The sequence below is a fragment of the Danio aesculapii genome, chromosome 3 (assembly GCF_903798145.1).
Source record: "Danio aesculapii chromosome 3, fDanAes4.1, whole genome shotgun sequence".
NCBI lineage: Eukaryota > Metazoa > Chordata > Actinopteri > Cypriniformes > Danionidae > Danio > Danio aesculapii.
In genome coordinates this window covers 10,065,940-10,090,986 of record NC_079437.1, presented here as the reverse complement: position 1 = coordinate 10,090,986, position 25,047 = coordinate 10,065,940, and the positions used below count along the sequence as shown (strand labels likewise).

The 25,047-nt window shown below is 36.0% G+C and overlaps 1 protein-coding gene across 1 annotated transcript in view; it reads left to right on the top strand.

The window, feature by feature from the left end:
- coro7 (coronin 7) overlaps window positions 1–24,773 on the top strand; it is a 25,953-nt gene extending 1,180 nt beyond the window's left edge. Inside the window, exons 2-20 of the mRNA XM_056449262.1 lie at window positions 9,038–9,092; window positions 9,947–10,004; window positions 10,097–10,242; window positions 11,835–11,930; window positions 12,126–12,227; window positions 12,784–12,931; window positions 14,302–14,477; window positions 14,563–14,671; window positions 14,765–14,851; window positions 14,945–15,087; window positions 17,744–17,848; window positions 17,927–18,012; window positions 18,109–18,250; window positions 18,337–18,426; window positions 20,106–20,222; window positions 20,420–20,555; window positions 21,844–21,935; window positions 22,682–22,768; window positions 22,868–24,773. Of these exons, the coding sequence (XP_056305237.1) occupies window positions 9,038–9,092; window positions 9,947–10,004; window positions 10,097–10,242; window positions 11,835–11,930; window positions 12,126–12,227; window positions 12,784–12,931; window positions 14,302–14,477; window positions 14,563–14,671; window positions 14,765–14,851; window positions 14,945–15,087; window positions 17,744–17,848; window positions 17,927–18,012; window positions 18,109–18,250; window positions 18,337–18,426; window positions 20,106–20,222; window positions 20,420–20,555; window positions 21,844–21,935; window positions 22,682–22,768; window positions 22,868–22,876 (1,984 nt within the window). The 3' untranslated portion in view covers window positions 22,877–24,773. The remainder of the gene's footprint in view (window positions 1–9,037; window positions 9,093–9,946; window positions 10,005–10,096; window positions 10,243–11,834; window positions 11,931–12,125; window positions 12,228–12,783; window positions 12,932–14,301; window positions 14,478–14,562; window positions 14,672–14,764; window positions 14,852–14,944; window positions 15,088–17,743; window positions 17,849–17,926; window positions 18,013–18,108; window positions 18,251–18,336; window positions 18,427–20,105; window positions 20,223–20,419; window positions 20,556–21,843; window positions 21,936–22,681; window positions 22,769–22,867) is intronic.
- The last annotated feature ends 274 nt before the right edge of the window (window positions 24,774–25,047 follow it).

The following is a 25,047-nucleotide window of genomic DNA, read 5'->3' as shown; positions in this document are numbered from 1 at the left end:
TCAGGAAATTTAAAAAAAAAAAGAGACTTATTTTCTTTATATCTCTCCAATATGACTGTGGACACACTATACCTACACACAGTTCTGTCAAAACAGCTTACAAAAGATGATTTTCATCATAGGTGCCCTTTAAGTTAACTTAATAGTTTTGTTTAAAGCAATGTGTGCTCATGCTTTTTTGAAAACCATGTTATTTTAAAAAAAAAATCTTTTATTATATACAGCGACTCAGCTAACATGAAAACGACAATCATATTTCCTAGTTCCTCCTAAAGGCCTGTCTTCAAGAGGCTCTGATTGGTCAGCTAACATAATGTGTGATTCGCGGATCGGCTCAGTGCGAGCCTGAATCAGCAAGAAAAGGACACAGCTAAACCTCATGCCTGCTCTCTAAAATAACATCTGACCAAGCGGCAACCTCCCGCTCTCCCTCGGGAAGCCAATACGGAAGTAACTGAATCTGCAATTCATCAAAATTCCGCTAGTCCTGGCTCCATAATAGAGCAAATTTTAATTGAGCCCACTGTTAGAATGGCCAACATTACAGCAGAAAAAAAGGTGTTTACAGCCTGGTACAAAGAACGATTTTGGTTCATATAGCTATTATTACCCTCCATGACAACTGTGAGGGGGGTGAATTTTTTTATAACTCATCCGTTTCCTTTATGTTAGGTTATATTAAGTTTGCATAATTAAGGGCGTGGCCACTTGAGTGACAGCTAGGTCTCGCTGGTCGCCGTCACTTCACCTCAGCTGAATCTGGCAGATTAGCCACTGATCTCGGCATATTCATCGTATTTTTGTTTTGTTTTATGTGGCTTTACACAGTCAGCTGCCTTTTGGACTTATTTCTTACAATTATCAGATGATATGGGATGCTGTGTGCATTTAATTGTGCTCACAAACCTTTTCCCATGTGAGTAAAGTTATATACTTGTATACCATCTCTATAAATGTATTTGTTTTATTTAAGATCATTTATCATTAATATTTTTCTTTAGACCCGTAAAGCACTCCAGAATGTGACAGATTGATTATCTGTAGGCTCTAGAACAGTCATCTGAAGCGTTATCATTCAGTGTTATGCTGGAGTTCATCAATAGTCTTGCATTTAACACAGACTATATTTGAAGTGTTTGGAAGTAATTCACGTTTTCCTCCTGTAGAAAAACATCATAAGAACAATGTTTAGTGGCTCAATGTATTACTACAGTGTTTTTAAAAGTCTAAACACTTTATTGATATAGTGTACAGCCAAGCACATGTGGTCAGAACACAAACGAGTCGCAGGTAATGAAGTATTAAGTGTTTCTCCTAAAGTAAGTCTGTGTGCCAGGTCTAAGCAAAGTGCCAGCAGGTCTCTGTAGCTCCGCTCACTCTCCGCCTCTTTGCCCTTGTTTGGTATCCCGCAGTGGGTGCGATGACGCGCGAACAAAATGGCGACGGTTGGCCGCGCCTACTAGTAGCTTCTTTTGCAGTGTTCAGAAACCTATGAGTGACGTCACGGATACTCCGTCCATATATTTTACAGTCTATGCATCTGACAAGTGTCTTTCGTATATATTTGAGTTATAAGCCTGTGTAAGTAATATGAAACGTTCAGATATCTTTTGCGAGTTCGTTATTTGAAATGTAGAACGCAGGGAAAGCGTCCGCATAGAGACACTGCAGCGCTAATGAAGATCTCTTTTCGTTTACAGCTCTTTGATGAATAAATATGAGTTTGTATCTAAATTGTTAGCGGTGCCAAACAGCTTTTCCCGTTGTTTACATCCTTGTTTGCGTCCTCACTACAACATACCGTTAACGCTAGACACTATGCATGTGATAGATCAATTTTAACAAATAAAAACACTTACAGGTTGTGGCTCACAGTCCACAGCGTCGTTAATTATGGTTGAAGCTGCTCCTTTGAGGAGTTTTTAGCCAAATCCAGTACTTAACTGGGAGATTCTGGAAGCTGTCCTTTGTCAAATGCTAGAGCTATATATATATATATATATATATATATATATATATATATATATATATATATATATATATATATATTTATTTTATAATTGTCTGGAACTTAATTAAAATGAAACTGTAAGCACTTCTCTCTTTGTGTCGTGTCCTTTGGAAGCCCAAATATAGAAACAGAAGAAGCTCTGTGGAAATAGCTGCGTTTAGACGGCATTTTAGCTTTTCTCTGGCATAACATTACAGCCCCTCTGACCCTTACACCGCATGGTGAATGTGCATAACCTGAAATGTTTGTGATCTCACTAGCCCGGATGTGTTTTTTTGTAGTCCCTAAATTCATTTATTGTCGGGTTTTCTAAGTTAACTCTGTAAAAGCCAATGTCTTCCTTTGCATCGTATTACATTTAGAAATGTTGTTTATGTTTACACAGCTACATTACACATCAGCTAAAGTAATATGATATCGTAGTGGACCACCCCTTTAATAGATTAGTGTTGGGACAACATGAAAGAATTGCGTGGAACCCTGCATTTTTTTACAGTGTAGAGCAGATGATGGACAATGAGTGGCGTTCTTGAAGTAAGCTGATGTGTAGTGAGAGGAACGCCGGAGATCTTTGTGTATTTCCTGCTCACAAACCTCGACATGGGAAAGCAAAGTTGCGCTAACAAAGCATGGAAACCCCTTTATGAACTCCAGAGGCCCGAGGCGATAATTGGGAGGAGAGAAATCAACCGTTGACACGCCGTCCCACCAATGAGTGCAGCTGGAGGAGTGAAGAAGCGTGTGTGAAATCCTCCAAAACATGCCATTGAGCTGATGAGCGGAGCGTGGCCCGACATGTTGAACGCTCCATGACACACTGAGGAGCAGATGAATAATTAGAAGTTTATTGATAGGTAAACATGAGTAATAATGCTCTGTGGGTGTTTGTTAATCCAGAGCAACTCTATGTGTGTTTTCCGAAGACTATGGAGGAGTGATTCTCAGGTGACTCTGTTTAAAGGTGAAGACCGGTTCCTTTATGAAGTGGTGTTTACTGCTGACCCTGCATGGGAACAAGTCTGGCAAAAATAATGGAGGATCTGTCATGTTGTAGATTTATGGGGTTGTATTTGGAAATAGGGCTGTCAAGCTTCACAAAACATGACGTAAAACGATGAGCTCTGTGTTTTTTTATGAACATCGCTTGTATATGATGTTAGAGCTGTGGTGAAACATAGTTCAGTAAATCAATTCTGAAAGATTCTCTCTTGAATAGATTTTGAGCTTTGTTTTTAACAGCAGATGGCGCGGTGTGCTTGGCAAACAGCCGTACTCTGCTTGCATCCAATTCCGCTAAAAACAAGAAGTTTAAGTACCAATTCCTACTATTAAAGCAACATTAGCCATGTTTCCATCTAAAGATGTGAATGAAATCTATGCGCAAAACTGGAATATTGCTAAAAGCATTAGGAATTAAGCACCGTTTCCATCCAACGAGGCCAAGAGAACAAATTTCTCACTTCTTGAAAAACTGGTGCCAAATATCAATAGAAAAATGGAAGTTGCTGCATTGAGTGAAGGCCTTTTTTCATATATAATGACTTAAGCTTTTCTATTTATTACCGAAATAGTCCACAGGATGGCTTATACTTTTAAAATCATCTCCGCTTGCTGATGGTTTCCATCAAGGATGCACTGTAAAACCTAACAGTCAACTTTATCAAATGAAATGAGTGTAAGGCAAGGCAAGTTTATTTATATAGCACATTTCATACACAGTGGCAATTCAAAGTGCTTTACACAAACAGGAATAAAAGAAACAAGTATAAGAAAAATAAAAACAAATAATAAAAATGGTAAAAAAAAATAAATAAATAAGCATAAAAACAGATAAAATGCGTTATAAAAGAATGAAAAAGAAGAGAAAGACACAATAGTGCGGTCTGTCGGACGTAGCACAGTGCTCATTCAGTAAAGGCACAGCTAAACAGATGTGTTTTCAGTCTTGATTTGAACGTGCCTAATGTTGGAGCACATCTGATCATTTCTGGAAGCTGATTCCAGCAGCGAGGGGCGTAGTAGCTGAAAGCCGATTCACCCTGCTTTGACTGAACTCTTGGAATTTCTAGTTTATTTGATCCTAAAGATCTGAGTGATCTGTTAGGTTTGTATTCAACCCTAACTCAAGTTAACTCAAAATTGACTAAGTTAATTCTACTCATTTGAAAAGAGTTTTGAACTCAGTGTTGAAGGTAATGAGTTAATTAAATTCCTCATTACTTCAACTTAATTGGAGTAAGTACTCATATAGATTAGTTTTTAAACTCAAATGGTTTGTAGCAATCGGTTTCCTCAAACGGTTTGAGTTGACTTAACTTATTGGGTTTTGCAGTACTCAGTTGGTTTGAGTTCTCTTCATTTAGTGGGTTTATCGTGCTCAAATTGCTTCATTTACCTAAATGGATTAAGTTCACAGTACTCATTAGGATTAGTTTTTAAACTTAAATGGTTTGTTGCAATCGGTTTCCTCAAATGGTTTGAGTTATTTGGGGTATTTATGTTCGTCTGTCTTGAGTTTCTTCACGGTATTGAGTCTGAACCAGAAATGCATGTTATGCTAACTTACTGTAGAAGTAGCTTAAACTCATTCAAGGACGAAAGAGGCAGGAACTGGTGAACGTGCAACAATTTTAATCGTAAAGTGAACACAAAACAAAAGTGTTCATCTGGAGCTAGCTTATAGATGACCTAAACACTAAACAGTGATACTAACATCTTAAAAAACAACAACTTGATTTTGATTTCAAGAGGACTATTATTTAAGTACTGGCTTATTAACTGTCTATTAATGAGATATTGACTGGTTATTAGCACTTCTAAAGTATGATCTTATTCTACATCCCTAATCATAGCATGCCGGCATGCTAGCTTTCTGCAGCTCTCACACGGCCACACACTGAAGCTAAGCAGGGCTGCGCCCACTAGATGGGAGACCACATGGGAAAGCTTGCTTGCTGCCTCAAGTGGTGTCAGTGAGATAAGTAGGGGGTGCTCAACCTGCAGTCTGTGTGGGTCATAACGCCCTAGTATATTGATGGGGACTCTATACTGCTCAGTCATCCAGGTGGATGCTACACAATGGTGGTGGATGAGGAGATTCCCCCCAATGTGTAATTATTTTAATATTATTAATATTAAAAACGGTACCTAAACCTAAAATAGTTGAAGCTAAAATAATTGTTAATGCTTTATTAATGTACCTTAAATTGAAGAGTGACCAAATACCATATACTTTAGTTTTTACTACAGTAAACTGTGGTGTAATATACCCTATAGCTGTTGAAAAACATAGAACTGTGGAGTCACCACAACAGATTAAATCAAGTACTTTACTATAGAATGGTTCAAAAACACTATAGTATTTACTAGAAGTTACCATAATATTTTTAGGGGTTTTCACCTTTATTAATAGGACAGTGGAAATTTTACGGACAGGAAAGTGTGGGGAGCACGAAGTGGGAATCTAATTCTGGTCGCTGTGAATAGTTCGGTGCTCGGCTAGGCTATTGGAGCCAACTTACTATAGTATTATATAATGTACACTGTAAAAAAATGCTGGGTTCCACACAATCCTTTCATGTTGTCACAACACAAATCATTTAAGTTAACCTAATTCATTCATTCTTTAATTTTCCTTCGGCTTAGTCCAGCATATGTTTTACGCAGCAGATGCCCTTCCAGCCACAACCTAGTACTGGGAAACACCCACACACACTCATTCACACTCATATAATACAGCCAATTTAGTTCATCCAGATCCCCTAGCGCATGTCTTTGGACTGTGGAGAGCACCCTGAGGAAACCCACGCCAACACTGGGAGAACATGCAAACTCCACACAGAAATGACAACTGGCCCAGCCGGGACTCAAATCAGCAACCTTCTTGATGTGAGGTGACATTTCTAACCACTGAGCCACCGTGCCGCCCAGTTAACCTAATTGTTTTTACAAATTTAAGTAGATTGAACATCAGACAATTAAGTCCCCCCCCCCCCCCCCCCCCCCCCCCCCCCCCCCCCCCCCCCCCCCCCCCCCCCCCCCCCCCCCCCCCCCCCCCCCCCCCCCCCCCCCCCCCCCCCCCCCCCCCCCCCCCCCTCCCCCCCCCCCCCCCTTTTTTTTTGAGTGTCGTAAAAGACTCCATGTATATTTTAAGATTAATGAAAACAAGCAGCTCGTGATTTTGTCAACAGAACCATTACCCCGTTCCACAGAATGAAAACATTTCAACATTTATAAAAAGTGCTGAGATTTGTTTGTTTGTTTTGATAAATTACTCCTCCGGGGCACAGCTCCTGGATTCTGGAGTATTTTGCGGGGACTTTACGTGATCAGTTCGTCCCACGCTTTTAAGCAGTTTGATGTGGTTGAGAGTTTTGATCTGGTTCCTCCACACGCTGGCTATGATCGGCTGCAGAGAAACGCCCGGCTCCCAGCGGCATGTGACTCAAAATAGACGCTGATGTTCGCGCTGTGACCCCCGACACCCATCCGTGACTCGCCCGGCTTCACCCGCTTGCTGCCCCGGGCGTCCGCGTGTGCACAGATGAATGTGGTATTGTGTGTGTGAAGAGTGCATACCAGGCTGAGGTCAAGCGGACGCAGTAAAAACACAGTATAAACCACACTGATCTGCTCTTGTTGATGTTTGGATCTGATCATCAATGCAGTGGATTGTTCAGGGGCTCAGTGGTTAGCACTGTCACCTCACAGCAAGAAGGTTGCCATTTCAAGTCCCGGCTCGGCCAGTTGTCATTTCTGTGTGGAGTTTGCATGTTCTCCCCGTGTTAGTGTGGGTTTCCTCTGTGTGCTCTGGATTCCCCCACAATCCAAAGACATGCGCTACAATTGAATATTGGCCGTGGTTTATGTGTGTAAATGAGTGTGTATGGATGTTTCCCAGTACTAGGTTGTGACTGGAAGGGCATCCGCTGCGTAAAACATATGCTGGAATAGTTGGCGGTTCATTCTGCTGTGGTAACCCCTGATAAATGATGGATTAAACCAGAGGAGAATGAATGAATTAATTAAAATTTGGTCATCATATGCTTACCAGTTGACTTGTTCCAAACCAGTTTGACTCTTCTGAACACAAAGGGTGATTCTTTTTTTCGGAGAGTGTTTGGAATTGGTATCCATTGACGTATATATAATGTAAAATAATATCTGTTAAATAACAATGTTCAAATTTAGGGATTCACACGTGTTTTCAGTTTGTTTACAGTTGTGAATTGCATTATGGGAGCTTAATCTCTGCCCTGTCGGTTTTTAATGTTGATGTATGGGTCTTAAAGTGATTGTGAAGCCCCGAAAATGAAAATTCAGTAATTTATTCATTTGTTTTTGGTTTTAATAGCATATGCACAACTTTCTAGGAGATCTAAACATGACATTGAATATATATATATATATATATATATATATATATATATATATATATATATATATATATATATATATATATTATGAAAGTTAATCTCAGAATAGTCCATTGCAACAAATTCAATTCAATTCACCTTTATTTGTATAGCGCTTTTACAATATAGATTGTGTCAAAGCAGCTTCACATAAAAGGTCATAGTAAATTGGAACAGTGTAGTTCAGTTTGTAGTGTTTAAGTTCAGTTTAGCTCAGTTCAGTGTGGTTTAATAATCACTACTGAGAGTCCAAACACTGAAGAGCAAATCCAACGATGCGCATGCCATATTTTCCACATGTTCTAAGGTTATAGGCTTTAGGGAGAGAGAATGAAGAGTTTATTTAATGGAGACTGTCGCCCTCTTCTGTTGGTTGCCATGTTGAGCGCTTTAAAGGATTTTACTCCATACGGTGTAATCAATTTTAATTGCAGAATCTGTAAAACCCAATACATAAACCATTATTGTGGATATAATGTACTTATAAACATAATAGTTTTAATTAAGTATTTCTAGTAGGTAATGTTTTTATCTTTGCCATGATGACAGCACATAATATTTATTTTTGTAAGATACTCAGCTTAAACTGCAATTTAAAGACTTAGCTTTGTTAATTTTATTGTTCTATATAGACGATCAAAATATGACAAAATATGATGTACACTTGTTTTTTTTGTTGTTGTTTTTTTTTTTTACAATAAAACCAAAATCAAGAAAGCATGTTAAATGAGAATCTGAAATATTTTATGGCATACTTTTTAAAAAAAAGGTGATTTAGTATTCAAAAATGATTTATTTTAAATATTTTTTTAAATAAATTGGTTTTACACTTCATATTTTCAGATATTTCATAGTAATAAAATATCAAATAAAATAAGATCAATAATGTTTGTTTTATAGTGAGCAACTCTTATCCTTTTGATAAGTTTGATTTGATTAGTTTCTTTTGGGTTGTGCAGTTTAATTCACAGAATTGCAACAAAGTATGTTGTATACTGTAAACTCGCAAACTTTTTTGGTCACATTAATAACGAATGTTTATTTTCCTAATTTAAAATATAAAAAGTGTTTACAGATTGATATTTTTCTGATCTCATAACTTTGTGGTTAGTTGTTTTGGAAAATATAAACAAATGTTTCAATATAATGTTAACATATACTTTCTTTGGGAATTTATTTTTCGAGATTTTACTGCAAATGTCACATCCATAACACTGGATTTGCTCAAATTTATTTAATTATTTATTTAATTAAAAACCTCTTTTATTACATCCAAATTAAGAGAAATAAGACTTTCTCCAGAATTATATATATATATATATATATATATATATATATATATATATATATATATATATATATATATATATTAAATAGAAATATATAAAATAGAAAATACAGTTGAACATCACTTAACAAAATATTGAAAAAGAATTAAAATTTCATAGGAATGCTAATAAATTTGCCTTCAACTATTTTGTATATTTTTTCAGGATTACTTGATATTTTAATGCATCTTTGCTAAATAAAAATACACATTAACTTTTTTTTTAAAAATTATACTTTACTGAAACGCTTAAAGTGTCTTTCTCTGTGTGTGTTTTCTCCGCAGGACTCTGATTCCTCTGTTTGATTCAGACACTGGCCTGCTCATTGTGTCTGGAAGTGTAAGTAACATTATTGATGACTTCAGCTCTTTATTTCCAACATTAAACATGATCATATTAATTAATTGATTGATTGATCGATTGATTGATTGATTGATTAATCAATTACTTAATTAATTAATTTATTCTTAAAATATCACTAATATGATGTCAAAGATTAATGATCATGTCCTATACATACATACATAAGGTTCAGAGAATAAAGTAATATTTTCTTAAAATATTATAAGAATAATGAAGTCAACAATTTTTCAACAATAAAGTCAAAATGTTATGAGAACAAATTAATCAAAATAGTACAAGGATAAAGTCGTAGTAATATGCAAGATATATATATATATATATATATATATATATATATATATATATATATATTTAATTACTCAAAACATTTCAGCTTTATTCTTGTAATATTTTGACTTTATTTTGTAATATTTTGACTTTGTTTTAAAATTATTTCAGCTTTATTTTCGTAATATGTGGACTTTATACCTATTATATTTAAACTTTATTTTCATATTATTTCTGCTTTATACTCAAAACATTTCAGCTTTATTCTTGTAATTTTTTGTCTCACAATATTTCAACTTTATTCTTTGACCATTTCAGCTTTCTCTTCATAATATTTTGACTTTATTCTTGAAACATTTCAGCTTTATTCTTGTAATATTTCGACTTCATTCTTGAGACATTTCAGCTTAATTCTCGTAATATTTATTATATTGTATATATTTATTATCAAAATATTATGACTTTAATCTTGCAATCTATATATAAAGTCATTAATTTGTTGTATATATAGTTTTTTTATGGTTCCACTAATACGCCGTTGTATTCATCTGCTGTTTCCTCAGGGCGAGAGTGTGATCGACTGTTTCGAGGTGAACACCAGCGAGCCCTTCCTGTCTCAAGGTAACTCTCATGTATTTTTCCTTTGTGTTTTTTGTGCGTCCTCTGTGTGTGTGTGTTTGTTGAAGTTGATCTCTTTTTTGGTTTTCGGTCAGTGAGTCAGTGTGTGACGGATGGCTCGAGTCGTGGTGTGTGTCTGCTGCCAAAGCTGGCTCTGGACATCCGCTGCTGTGAGGTTTTACGGCTCATGCAGCTCACTGAAAACTTCATTGTGCCCATCAGCTACCAGGTGCCCCGCAAGGTGAGGATTAACACAGCTTTAAAAGCTTTTTTTTAATCTTTTTTATTTTTTTCAGGTCAGCTTTAACACACAATTAAACAGCCTGAGCTGATCAACTGACCAAGGTTCATGATGATCTTTTTTAGTATAATTCAGTATCAATATAAGCTGTCAACATATTACAGTTTTATTTATTTACGGAAAAAAATACTGAATAAAAAGGTTTTTTTAAATGGCTAAACAATGTGGAAAAATACTTCCACCACAATAAAAATATAAATAATTAAATAAAGAACAAAAAGACAACTATAAATATTAGTGGTTTATCTGTTATCATGTATGTATGTATGTATGTATGTATATATATATATATATATATATATATATATATATATATATATATATATATATATATATATATATATATAGGATTTTTATAAATATATATATATTTATAGGATTTTTATAAATATATATATATATATATATATATATATATATATATATATATATATATATATATATATATATATATATATATATATATATATATATATGATTTTTATAAATATATATATATATATATTTTTTTTTAATTATTATTTATTTATTTATTTGTTTATTTATTTATTTTTACTCAAACATTTCAGCTTTATTTTTGTAATATTTCAACTTTATTCCTGTAATATTTTGACGTCATTTTCGAAACATTTCAGCTTTTTCTTATATTATTTCGACTTTATTCCTGTAATATTTCAACATTATTTTCATAATACTTTGACTTTATTCTTGAAAATTTTCAGCTTCATTCCTGTAATATTTTGACTTTATTATCAAACATTTAAGCTTTATTTTCCTAATATTTCAGCTTTATTGTTTCACCAAAATAAAAATATAAATGATAAATAATTAAATAAATAACAAAGACAACTATAAATATTGGTGGTTTATCTGTTATACTATATATATCTATATATATATATATACACATTATATTATTATTATTATTATTACTCAAAACATTTCAGCTTTATTTCTGTAGTATTTTACTTTATTTGTGTGTGTGTGTGTGTGTGTGTGTGTGTGTGTGTGTGTGGTTATTAATAATAATAATATTATTATTGTTGTTGTTAAATCCCTTTGTTTAGAACTATATCATTATCGAGCTAGTAATATTGATGCTTATAATTTTTTAGATTATTATTATTATTAATATTAGTATTATTATTTCAATAGTTATATAATTTTTTATGTACTATTTGTTACATATGTAATTTAATATTAAATAAAACTAAAATAAATAAATAAATGTTTTATTATACAGTACAAAAGTTTTACTCATTCAGTCAATTTCCTTTGGCTTAGTCCCTTATTTATCAGTGGAATGAACCGCCAACTATTGCAGCATATGTTTTACGCAGCGGATGCACTTCCAGTCACAACCCAGTACTGAGAAACAATAGTATAATTTTTTTATAAAATAAAACTTTTAATGTTGTTGTACAGTGGGAAAAAAATGTTTGTTTTGGCTTATGAAAAATAATTTATATACCATAAACACCTTTGTGTCTTCATGGAAGTTTGAAACCAGAAGATGTGGTTGTGTGTTTCAGGCAGGACAAGACTTCCACGCGGACTTGTATCCAGACACCGTGGGTCACACAGCAGCCATGAGCGCAGACGACTGGTGGAAAGGAGACAACAAACAGGTCTATTTAATGTCAATCCACTCACTCATGTCTTTGATTAGCACTGGATTTATTACTTTGAATAGGCAGGTATGACGGTTAAAGAGATGCGCATGATCAGTGGTGAAAAGCAAAATCATTTTAGATGCAAACTAAGCTTTATTGACTTTGTAAACGTTGATTGAACTTTATTATTCTTCTCTGTGTGTGTGTCAGGTGGAGAGGGTCAGTCTTCACCCCAGCAAAAGGCCAAAACCACCCGCTCCGTCAGCTCAGGAGAAAACACAGAAGGATCTTTCCCGCGGCAAGAGCAAAGAGGTTTGTACAGGACATTTTTTATTTATAGACATGCGGTAGTCAAAAATCACATGTGATGTTTTATTAGAGTGAAACAATTTATGACAATTTATAAGTGGACATTATTGGATTTATACTACTTCTGAAGTCTGGGTAAATAAGCTTTCCACTGATGTACACTTTGTTAGCTGCAACTGTTTTAGTTTTTCCACCCATATTGTGACGGAGTTAGACAAACTAAATATATAATGAGAAAACAGTGGGCGTGGCTTGTTTTTTCTACTGCAAGCTGATTGGATGTAGTAAAGTAGGGGTTTCATTCAGAAAGATCTGGAACAAGGTTTGGGGATAGTTATTACAACCTAACAGACTCCTCCTCCATGCTCAGCGCTTCTGTTTGTTGTCAAAACTGACAGTTGGAGGGGCGTGGTTAAGTATGTTAGCCACGCCCAACACCTCATACAGACGTAATCAGGGAATTTAACGTTGTTGTTCTTAATGACATGCACAGATGAATTGTTCACCTCAAAACTAGCAAGGTGAGCTCACAACATCATATGTTTGTGATGTTTTTTAGGAGGCCTCAAGCTCCAGCAGTCCTCTCAGCAGCCCCAGCAGCAGCGCAGTCCCGTCCCGCTCGCCCTCCTCCACCAGTGGCCTGTCGTCCGGCTTCATGCCCAGCCCGAGCCCCAGCCAGAGCTCCCGTGCCATCCACAACATGCTCGGTCAGTCAGTTCTCAGCCGGTTCATACTCATTCACACACAGATCTGAGTTAAAGAGGGTTTGTTACGCTTTTTTACACATTGACCGTGTTCTCCTTTTCTGAACGCACACAAATGCCTTGATTAACTGGACGTTTCGGAGACTTTGTTGCTGGTAACAGTCTGGAAGATCCTTTTCTTTGGTTTAGAGCACACAGCATCCATTTCTCCCCAAAAATACCTGCAATACTGACTCATGTGACCACAGGACATGTTTCCACCGTGTGATGGTTTATCCCAGATGCCTCTGAGCCCAAAGAAGTTGACTGGACACTGTTAACATAGGGCTTCCTTTTGGCGCAGTACAGTTTTACCTGGCATTTGTGGATGTAACTACATATTGTAGTATTGACAAAGGTTTGCCAAAGTAGTCCTGAGCCCATGTGGTGATATTTCTTATAGATGAATGATAGTTCTTGATGCAGTAATAATGCCTGAGGGATCAGAGATCACAGTTGTTCAGCTTAGGCTTGCGCTCTTGTCCTTTACGCACTGAAATTCCTCCAGATTCCTTGAATATTTTAATCGTGTTATGTACTGTTGAAGGTGAAACATCCAAATGTCTTCCTATCTTTCTTTGAGGAACATTATTTTTAAACATTTCAGTAATTTTCTCGTGCATTTGTTGACAAATTGGCGATCCTCGGCCCATCTTTGCTCCTAAAGGAGTAGACCTTTCTCAGATGCTGGTTTTTGTACCAAATCATAATTACAATCATCTGTTGACTTCACCGGTTTCAAATCACATCATTTAATCAATTTACCTGATTACTAGCCCTAAACTGCTCCTGTCCCAACTTTTTTGTAATGTGTTGCCGGTCTGAATGACAGGAAAAGATATATATTTACAAATGAAATGAAGTTGACCAGACAAAACATCCAATATTTTGTGTTCATATTGTTTGCAACGAAATGCAATTCAAAGTAAATTTTAGAAATCACTACTTGCATCTTCCATAATGTCCTAACTTTGTCTGATTTGGGGTTGTAGTAATAGCTGATCAGCTGTCACTACTTGAGCTTGCTAAACTAAGCCTGAGTGCAAATTGCAATATTATTCAGGCTGAAAACAGTTGTGCTTCTTAATAGATTGGTGCAGATATTTTTCAGGATTCTCTCAGGATTTGTTTGAAAAAATGTAGATTTTAGGACATAAATGCCTTTAGACTCTGACTTTTGATCATTTTAATGCATCCTCGCTGAACACAAGAATTCATTTACACTTTATATGATAGTGTATAACCCACATATCATCAAAATGCTGAACCATATCTCATAACAATACTTTTTTAAGTTGTGTAAATGATCAAACTACTGTTTGTGTGATTCGCAGGCCCGAGTTCGAAGTTTCGTCACATCCAGGGTTCAGTTCTGCACCGGGACACTCACATCACTAACCTGCGCGGGCTTCATCTGACCACCCCTGGAGAGTGTGACGGATTCTGCGCCAATGGGCAGCGTGTGGCGGTTCCTCTGGCCATCGCTGGTGGGCAGATTGCCGTGTTTGAGGTGCGTTTCCGCCATCGCATCTCTTCACCTCTAAACCACAGATTCATTTACAGTGTTTTTCTGCTGGATCTGTGTGTTTTTGCAGTTGTCCCAGCCTGGAAAGCTGCCGGACACTGCTCTGCCCACCATCCAGAACTCTGTCAATGTGGCCGACTTCTGCTGGGACCCCTTTGACCCTCACAGGCTGGTTGTGGGTGAGTTTTCATCGCTTATTTTAACATGACTGTTACAAAAATTATGTCTGAGCTGTGAAATCAGTGCTGGTTTCTGATGTGTGTTTCTCAAAGCTGGTGATGATGCCAAGATCCGCGTGTGGCAGATTCCCAAAGGAGGCTTGCAGGAAACCCTGACGGAGCCGGAGTGTGTTCTGCGGGGTGAGAAACCAAACCAGCATGTGTGACTCTGAACGGTTGTAGCAGTAGTTGTGCAGTGATTGTGTGATTGACATGCGCTCTGACCAATGGCAGGACACACTGAGAAGATCTACTCCGTCAAGTTCCACCCTCATGCCAGCGGTCTACTGGTGTCATCCTCATATGACCTCACTGTCAGACTGTGGAGCCTGGAGACTGGAGAACAGGTCAAGCAGCTCAGCGGACATCAGGACCAGGTCTGTCTGTCTGTGCATCTGTACATCCATCTATCCATTCATTCATTCATTCATTCATTCATTCATTTATATATCCATCCATCCATTCATAAGTCTATCCATCTATCTATCCATCTGTTCATTAATCCATTAATTCATTCATTCATTAAATCATTCATTCATTTATCTATCCATTCATCCATACTTTCATCAATCCATTCATTCATTCATCCATTCATTCATTTATCCATCCATTCATTCAGTCATCCATCTGTCCATCCATCCATTCACTCATTCATCATTCCGTCCATTCATCTATCCATCAATGCATCTATCAATCCATCCATCTATCCATCCATTCTATCATTAATTTGTTTATTCATTAGCTCATTTGTTCATCCATTAATCCATCCATTCATCAATCCATCCATTCATCTATCCATCCATTCAATCCATTAATTCATTTATTCATTCATCTATTCATTCATCAATTCATCCATCCATCCATTCATTCATTTATCCATCCATTTAGTCATTCATTCATTCAGTCACCCATCCATTTAGTCATTCATTCATTGTCATCCATCCATTCACTCTTTCATCAATCAGTCCATTTATCCATCTATTCATGCATCTATCAATCCATCCATCCATTCATTCATTCATTCATTAATTCATCCATTTATCCCTCCATTCTTTAATTAATTTGTTTATTTATCAATCCATCCATACTTTCATTCATCAATCCATTCATTCATTCATTCATTCATTCATTCATTCATTCATCCATCCATCTATCTATCCATTCATTTTACATTCATCCATCTGATTTTTCATCTATCTATTCATTTTACATCCATCCATTCATTCCATATTTATCTAATTATCCAACCATCCATTTAGCCTAGTATCATTCATATGTCCTTCTGCCGTTCATCCATACATGCATTTCTCTATCTGTTTTCTATCCACCCATCTTTACATCAGTCCTTTCATCCATCGACAATATCATCCATCTATCCATTTTCACCCATTGTTTAGTCATCCATCCATTCATCCATCAGTTTAATAGCCATCTATCCATTCTGTTTATCCATTCTTCTATTTATCAATTAATTCATCCAAACAATTTTTTATTCATTCATTCAATAATTTTACATCCATCCATCCATTTTACATCCATCCATCTACACATCAGTCTATTTATCCATCTGCAGTATTACGAATCTATGCATTTTCATCCATCATCCACTGTTTAGTCATCCATCCATTCCCCCATCACTTTCTGCAGCTCATCTATTAAAATAAATCCATTTATTTGTTTATCCATTCCTCGTTTATCAATTCATCCATCCAATTTTTCATCCGTTTATTCACTCATTTTACATCAATCCATCTGTTTCATACTCATCCATCCATTTAATCTACTATCATCAATATATCCTCCTATCATCCTTCCATCCATCAATTTATTTATCTGTTTTCTATCCATTCATTCATCCATCCATCCATCCATCTATACACCAATTCATTTATCCATCTACAGTATTATCAATCTATCCATTTTCCTCTATTCATCCATTGTTTATTCATCCACCACTTATTCGTGCATCCATCCATTTATCTGATTAACCATTACTCCATTTATCAATTAACCCGTCCAATCTTTCATCCATTCATGTTACATCCACCCATCTATCCATTTCATATCCATCCATCATCCATTTATCCTACTAGCATCCATATATCCTTCTATCATCCATCCATCCATTCATCCATCCATCCATTTGTCTGTCAATCAGTCCAATTATCAATCCACATAATTATCTATCAGTTTTTTCGTCTATCCATCTATTGTTTAGTCATCCATTCGTTCACTCATTTTTGAAGCCATCCATCCATTCTGTTTATCCATTCCTCTATTTATCAATTAAATCACTGAAACATTTTTTGTTTCATTCATTTATTTTACACCCATCCATCTCTTTATTCTACCATCATCCAAATTTTCTTCTATCATTCGTTCATTCATTCATTCATTCATTCATTCATTCATTCATTCATTCATTCATTCATTCATTCATTCATTCATACGTCCATCCATTTATCCATTCATTCATTTATTCATTTATTCATCCATCCATCTGTTTTTAATCAATCCATCTATTCATTCATCATCCATCCATCTGTTTGTCCATTTATCTGTTTTCCATCCATCCATATATACATCAGTCCATTTATTCATCTACACTATTAGGCATCTATGCATTTTCATCCATCATCTATTGTTTAGTCATCCATTCATCCTTTCTGCTGCCATCCATTTATTTGTTTATCCATTCCTCATTTATCAAGTAATTTTCATCCAATTTTTCATCCATCCATCTGTTCATTTTACATCCATCCGTTTCATATCCAGCCATCCCTTCATCCATTCAGTCTATCATCAATATATCCTTATATCATTCATCCATATATTTATCTGTTTTCAATCCATCCATCTATACATCAATCCTTTTATCCATCTATCCATCTATTCATTGTTTAGTCATCCATCCTTTCATCCACCAGTTTTTCCGTGTTTTTCCATTTGTCTGTTTTCCATGAGTCCATCATTTATTCATCATCTATTCATGAATATATGTAAGTAGTCAGCTCTTCATGTTCTCTCGTTCAGATCTTTGGCATGGCTTGGAGTCCCGATGGGAAACTGCTGGCCACTGTGTGTAAGGATGGAAAAGTGCGTTTGTATGACCCACGCAAGTCCACCTCACCCATCCAGGTCAGCATCAGGTAAATGTTATTCTGAAACTAAATAAATCATCTATTTCACCATGTTTTCCTGTCTCTACACCTGTAGGAGGGTCCAGGACCTGAGGGCCAGAGAGGGGCTCGAGTAGTTTGGGTCTGTGGTGGCAAGTACCTGATGGTCTCAGGATTCGATTGGTACAATATGTCATAAATTTAGCCAAAATCATCCTATCGGTACTAGCAATGTCCCTCTAGCTCTGTAGGAGTGTTAATGGCTTATTTCTATGACAGTCGCAGTGAAAGGCAGCTGTACCTGTTCTCCACTGAGTCCTTGGCATCCGGGTCTGTGGCCTCTGCTCCTGCTGATGTGTCTCCCTCGACCCTCATCCCATTCTATGATCCCGACACCAGCGTCCTCATCCTCACTGGAAAGGTGCGTGATTGTATTTCAGATTAAAAATGACCCTTAGTTTAAAATGACATCCAAACGAATCTAATAATATCCTTTCACACTTTCAGGGTGACACCCGGGTTTACATCTACGAGATCGTGCCTGAAGCACCGTACTTCATGGAATGTAGTAGTTTTAATTCCTCTGAGCCCCACAAGGTATTGTTGTTGTAATATTTTAGCTTATTAGTACAGTTATAGCTTTATTTTTTTTACTCTATATATCATCCATTATTTCTATCTTTCCATCCATCCAAAAACCCACCCACCCTACCTTCTTTCTTTCTTTCTTTCTTTTTTCAAAATCTTCTGCAAGTTTGTTTTTCTTTTTCCTTCCATCCATGCATGCACATCATCCATTCATCCATCCATCTTTCTTTCTTTGTTTTTCCTTCTTAATTTCTTTCTTTCTATCTCTCTTTTCTTCTATCTTCCCATCCATCATTCATTCTTTCTTTCTTTCTTTCTTTCTTTCTTACTTTACATCTATCCACCCTTCTTTCTTTGTTTTTCCTTCTTCATTTCTTTCTTTCTATCTCTCTTTTCTTCTATCTATCTATCCATCCATCATTCTTTCTTTCTTTCTTTCTTTCTTTCTTTCTTTCTTTCTTTCTTTCTTTCTTTCCATCCACCCTTCTTTTTGTTTTTCCTTCTTCATTTCTTTCTTTCTATCTCTCTTTTCTTCTATCCATCCATCTTTCTTTCTTTCTTTCTTTCTTTCTTACTTACTTTCCATCTATCCACCCTTCTTTCTTTGTTTTTCCTTCTTCATTTCTTTCTTTCTATCTCTTTTCTTCTAACGATCCATCCATCCATTGTTCATTCTTTCTTTCTTTCTTTCTTTCTTTCTTTCTTTCTTTCTTTCTTTTCTTTCTTTCTTTCTTTCTTTCTTTCTTTCTTTCTTTCTTTCTTTCTTTCTTTCTTTCTTTCTTTCTTTCTTTCTTTCTTTCTTTCCTTCTTTCTTTCCATCTTTCTTTCTTTCTTTCCATCTTTCTTTCTTTGTTTTTCCTTCTTAATTTCTTTCATTCTATCTTTCTTTTCTTCTATCTATCTATCCATCATTTTTTATCTTTCTTTCTTTCTTTCCATCCACCCTTCTATTTGTTTTTCCTTCTTCATTTCTTTCTTTCCATCTCTCTTTTCTTCTATCCATCCATCTTTCTTTCTTTCTTTCCATCTATCCACCCTTCTTTCTTTGTTTTTCCTTCTTCATTTCTTTCTTTCTATCTCTCTTTTCTTCTATCGATCCATCCATCCATCGTTCATTCTTTATCTTTCTTTCTTTCTTTCTTTCTTTCTTTCTTTCTTTCTTTCTTTCTTTCTATTAATCCACCCACTGTTCTTTTTTTTCTTTCTTTCTTTCTTTCTATCTTTCTTTCTTTTATCCATCACCCATCCATCCACCTTTCTTTTTTTTCTTCTTCATTTCTTTCTTTCATTCTTTATTTCCTTCTATTTAATCATCTGTCCATCCATCCATTCTTCCACCCACCCTTCTTTCGTTTTTCATTTCTTTTTTTCTTTTTTTCTTTCCATTCACCCATCCTTCTTTCTTCCTTCAAAATTATTTGATTCATATTGACATTGTTTTAATTAATTCTTATTTTTTTTATAAAAATAAATGCATATTAAAAAATAGCTATTTATACAAAATTATATATATATGTATATAATATATATATATATATATATATATATATATATATATATATATATATATATATATATATATATATATATATATATATATATTTATTTATTTATTTGTTTATTTATTTATTTTTGTTTATTTATTTATTTATTTTTTCCCAACTAACATGGTAACAATGTCTCTACAGGGATTGTGTTTCCTGCCGAAAACTGAATGTGACGTTCGTGATGTGGAAGTGGCTCGAGCAGTCAGACTCGGCAAGACCACCATTGAACCTGTGGCCTTCAGAGTGCCTCGTGTCAAAGTAAAAGTCCCTCACACCACCATAACACATCTGCTGAAGAATATACACTATACAGTTGCATTATTTAAACTGATATTGCATCTGTATATCTGTATACATTGTGCTTGGTCTATTCAGAGCATGTCAGATTTATTTTGATGTGTTTTCTGATGCTGAATGGTCAAATATTAATAATTTCCTCTGCTTTTACTCTACAGAAAGAGTTTTTTCAGGATGACGTTTTCCCGGATACTGCAGTGTGGTGGGAATCGTCTCTGAGCGCCGCTGATTGGCTCTCTGGATCTGATGGACAGCATCGCAAAATCAGCCTGCGGCCCAAAGACATGACACCCGGTACACCAACAGTACCAAACTTATAGCATACTGGGACAAATAACCTCCTTCCTTTTCATCAAAGTTGTCCTAAAACTATTGAACAACACCCATTCCTGTTTTAGGACAATTCTGAAAACCTTTTTGATCCACTTCAAATGTTTACTTCTGTATAGTAGGGGTGGGACAAAACAATGAAATGCTGATTTATCATGATATTTCTGGCTGCGATACATTATCAGTATTCAAAGCTTGTTAGACAGCTGTGTGCTTGTTTTACATTGTTGCAACTCTATAAATCATATGCTTTTACAGTATCTTATAACTTTGATGAAATTTTCCCCGTCTCAGAATTGCTGATATTGTGATAAACCAATATCGGGGGCAAAAGACTATGATAATATTGTATTGTGACTTAACCTGTGGGTCCTACTGTACACTATTTGACACAAGTCTTGTAGTCGATCCCGGTTGTAAGATCAACGAATAATAACTTGACTTCTAGTTGATCATTTGGAAAAATGGCAGAAGGTAGATGGCAACAAGGATGGCAACATCAACAGCCTGAGGTATCAAGACATTTGTGCTGCCCATTACATTACAAACCACAGGAGAGGGCAAATTCTTCAGCAGGATAGCGCTCCTTGTCATACCATCTGTTCCTGAAAGCAAAAAAGGTCAAGGTGCTCCAGGATTGGCCAGCCCAGTTACCAGACATGAACATTATTAAGTATGTCAGGGGTAAGATGGAGGAGGAGGCATTGAAGATGAATCCAAAGGATCCTAATGAACTCTGGGAGTCCTGCAAGAATGCTGTCTTTGCCATTCCAGATGACTTTATTAATAAGTGATTTGAGTCATTGCAGAGATGTATGGATGCAGTCCTCCAAGCTCATGGGAGTCAGACACAATATTAATTCTTTTTCCACTGCAGCATGACTTTATATTCTATACTGGACATTATTTTCGTTAAGTGACAAGACTTTTGTCTAAGTCAGACCTTACTGTCCTAATGAAATCATTCAAAATCAAGGCATGACCATATTTTATTTTGGTCAAATAAGCGTAATCTAGAGGTCTTTGCCTTTCATTTAAGCCACTTCTGATACCAAATGATCAACTAGAAGTCAAGTTATTATTTGTTGTTCCTAAAACTTGGATAGGTACCATGACTTTTGTTAGGTAGTGTAGAGCAGTGTTGTTTTAATAGTATGGTATCTTTGTGGTGATTCAAAGAAAAGCATTCCAAAAATGATGATGGTACTGTTGTATGAAAAGGTTCTTACATTGTGGTATTTTTGCCTTTCAGTGAGTGAAGCTCCTAAAGAAGCTCCTGTGAGGAAATACCTGCCCTCATCAGTCTACCTCGAGGAGAAAACTGATGAACAGAAGAAAGAGGAGGTATCTATCTATCCATCCATCCATCCATCCATCCATCCATCCATCCATCCATCCATCCATCCATCCATCCATCCATCCATCCATCCATCCATCCATCCATCTATCTATCTATCTATCTATCTATCTATCTATGGATCTATCCATCCATCCATCCATCTGTTCATTCATTCATTTGTCTGTCTTTCAATCTGTCTCTATGCATCCATGCATACATCGTTCCATCCATCCACCCTCAAACCCTCATTCTTTCTTTCCTTCCTTCCTTCCTTCCTTCTTTCCTTCCTTCCTTCCTTCCTTTCTTTCCTTTCTTTCTTTCTTTCCATCCATCCGTTCATTTGTTTGTTCATTTCTTTGTTTGTTTGTCCATCCGTTCATCTTTCTTTCTATGTGTTTCTCTGTCCATATCTGTTGTATGTTCATTTGTTCATCCATCTTTCTTTTTTCTGTCCATCCATTGGTTCAATTGTTTGTTCATCCATCCAAATTTCTTTCTTTCTCTTTTCATTCTTTTTTTTGTTGGTTCCTCTTTTTTTCTTTCTTTCTATTTCTTTGTTTCTTTTGTTCTTTCCATCTGTTTATTTGTTTGTTCATTTGTATGTTTGTCCAGTCGTCTTTTTCTTTCTTTCTCTCTGTCCATTGATTCATTCATTCATTTATTTGTCTGTCCATCCATCCATCCATCCTTCCTTTTTCTTTCTTTCTTTCTTCAGTATCTCTCCTTTATTGATTTGTATTTGTCTCAATAGTTGCTCAGTGCAATGGTGGCAAAGCTGGGAAACAGGGAAGATCCACTGCCACAGGAGTCTTATGAGGGAGTGGATGAAGACGAGTGGGTGAGTGAAAGAACAAACATACGCACAGACACACACGCGCACGCGTACACACACATGTCTGATCTGAATCCTGTGTGTGTCTGTTTGTGTGTGTTTCAGGACGATTAGCCCACAAGTGTTTCCCGATGGTCCAGTCAGGGTGCCAACAGCAGACAGGAGATGATGCTGTCCTGCTGCTTCAATCTTGCCATTCCAGGGTGCCAAAACTAAACGCTTCATCTCCACACTCCTCCATCCATCACATCTCTAACTGGAGTATTAATATCTGTTATTAATCATTAAACATGACTCTTAATATTCATACGCACAGCTCAGATGTTCATCTCAGATGCATGAAGCACATTTACAGTACGACAGGGTTTTTTCAGATGTTTTTACCGATGACCATCAGTTTCACACTGCATGAAATCTGTCTGGATGTTGTCACTCATGAAATGTGCTCTTAATACCATCACTTGTGTGTTTTACATTGATATTGTGCTAATTTGTGGGATTAAATGTTGCCTCCTTTAGGTGTTAGAGATTTTATTTTCTTCTTTGCAGAGTAAAAATTAAAGCTGCCCTACTGAAAATAAACAGCTTAAACCAGCCTAAGATGGTCGGCTATTTTAGCTGGTCAACCAGGCTGGTTTTAGGGGGCTTTTGGCTACTTCCAGGCTGGTTTCCAGCCATTTCCAGCCTGGTCTTAGTTGGTCAAGTTGGAAAATGAATTAATCTTTGAGAATATGTATTGTACCTTAAATCTACCGACAATTGATGCAGTGTAACACAAGTATCTCTTAGCTTTATGTTTTCTTTACATTAGTATGAAAAATAAATGAAATATAACCTGCAGTGTCTTAATATGTCTGAACTTTTCCAAGCGAAAATGTCTGTTTACTCTAAATGAATGATCTGGCGACTGTTTTACACTGCTTTTTAAACTGGAAATACACTACTTGACAAAAGTCTTGTCGCTTATTTAGGTTTTAGGAACAACAAATAATAACTTGATCATTTGTTATCAGAAGTGGGTTCATCAAGATTCTTCGGATTCATCTTCAGTGCCTCCTCCTTCATCTTACCCCAGACATGCTCGATAATGTTCATGTCTGGTGACTGGGCTGGCCAATCCTGGAGCACCTTGACCTTCTTTGCTTTCAGGAACTTTGATGTGGAGGCTGAAGTATGAGGAGCGCTATCCTGCTGAAGAATCTGCCCTCTCCTGTGGTTTGTAATGTAATGGGCAGCACAAATGTCTTGATACCTCAGGCTGTTGATGTTGCCATCCACTCTGCAGATCTCTCGCACGCCCCCATACTGAATGTAACCCCAAACCATGATTTTTCCTTCACCAAACTTGACTGATTTCTATAATAATCTTGGGACCATGCTGGTTCCAATAGGTCTTCTGCAGTATTTGTGATGATTGGGATGCAGTTCAACAGATGATTCTTCAGAGAAGTCTGCCACTTTTCCAAATGATCAACTTGAAGTCAAGTTATTATTCGTTGCTCTTACAACTGGGATCGACGACAAGACTTTTGTCAGGTAGTGTACTCACTCTGCGTGTTTGCTTCTGCTTATCCTCACCAACAGTATTAACACAAATCTACTTCACAAGGGTTTTTCCTCCTAATCAGGTCTATCATGAGGCAATATAATGTTTTTATTATTATTATTATTGTTATTAACAGAACATGTTTACATATGCCAGGAAAGGACTCTTGTTCTGCATGTTATGGTATGGCGTGACGTCCTGTGCTTGACGTGTGACCATGTGTACTCGTATATATGAGTGGTAGGTGTTTATCGACGTGGTAATGATCTGCTAAGTGTTTTTAATCGGTGAGCTAATTTTGGTACCAATCTTGATGTGTTTGGGGGAGGATTTTTTCACGTTAATTGTGTTCATTTGAATACTTTATGGGCAATAAATAAAATAAAAAATGTTTTTCACTTTTCCTCTGAATGGAGTCAGTCTTGTGGGAATGTAAAACCTCGAAATAAAAGCCTGGAGAGCTGAGATCGTGTGAAATTTTTTTGTTTTGTTTATTAATATTTAGTTTTTTTGTTTTTGTTTATTTGTTTATTTTTTGTGTGTTTTATTTAATTGTTTTAGGTTATGTTATGTTTATTTTGTTTTTTATTTTGTTTTGTTTTATTTTTTGTTTTGTTTTATTTTATTTTAATGTGTTGTTTATTTGTTTTGTTTTATTGTTTGTGTTGTTTTTTATTTGTTTTGTTTTGTTTATTTATGTTTTGTATTGTTTATTTTTTGTTTAATTGTTTTTTTTTTT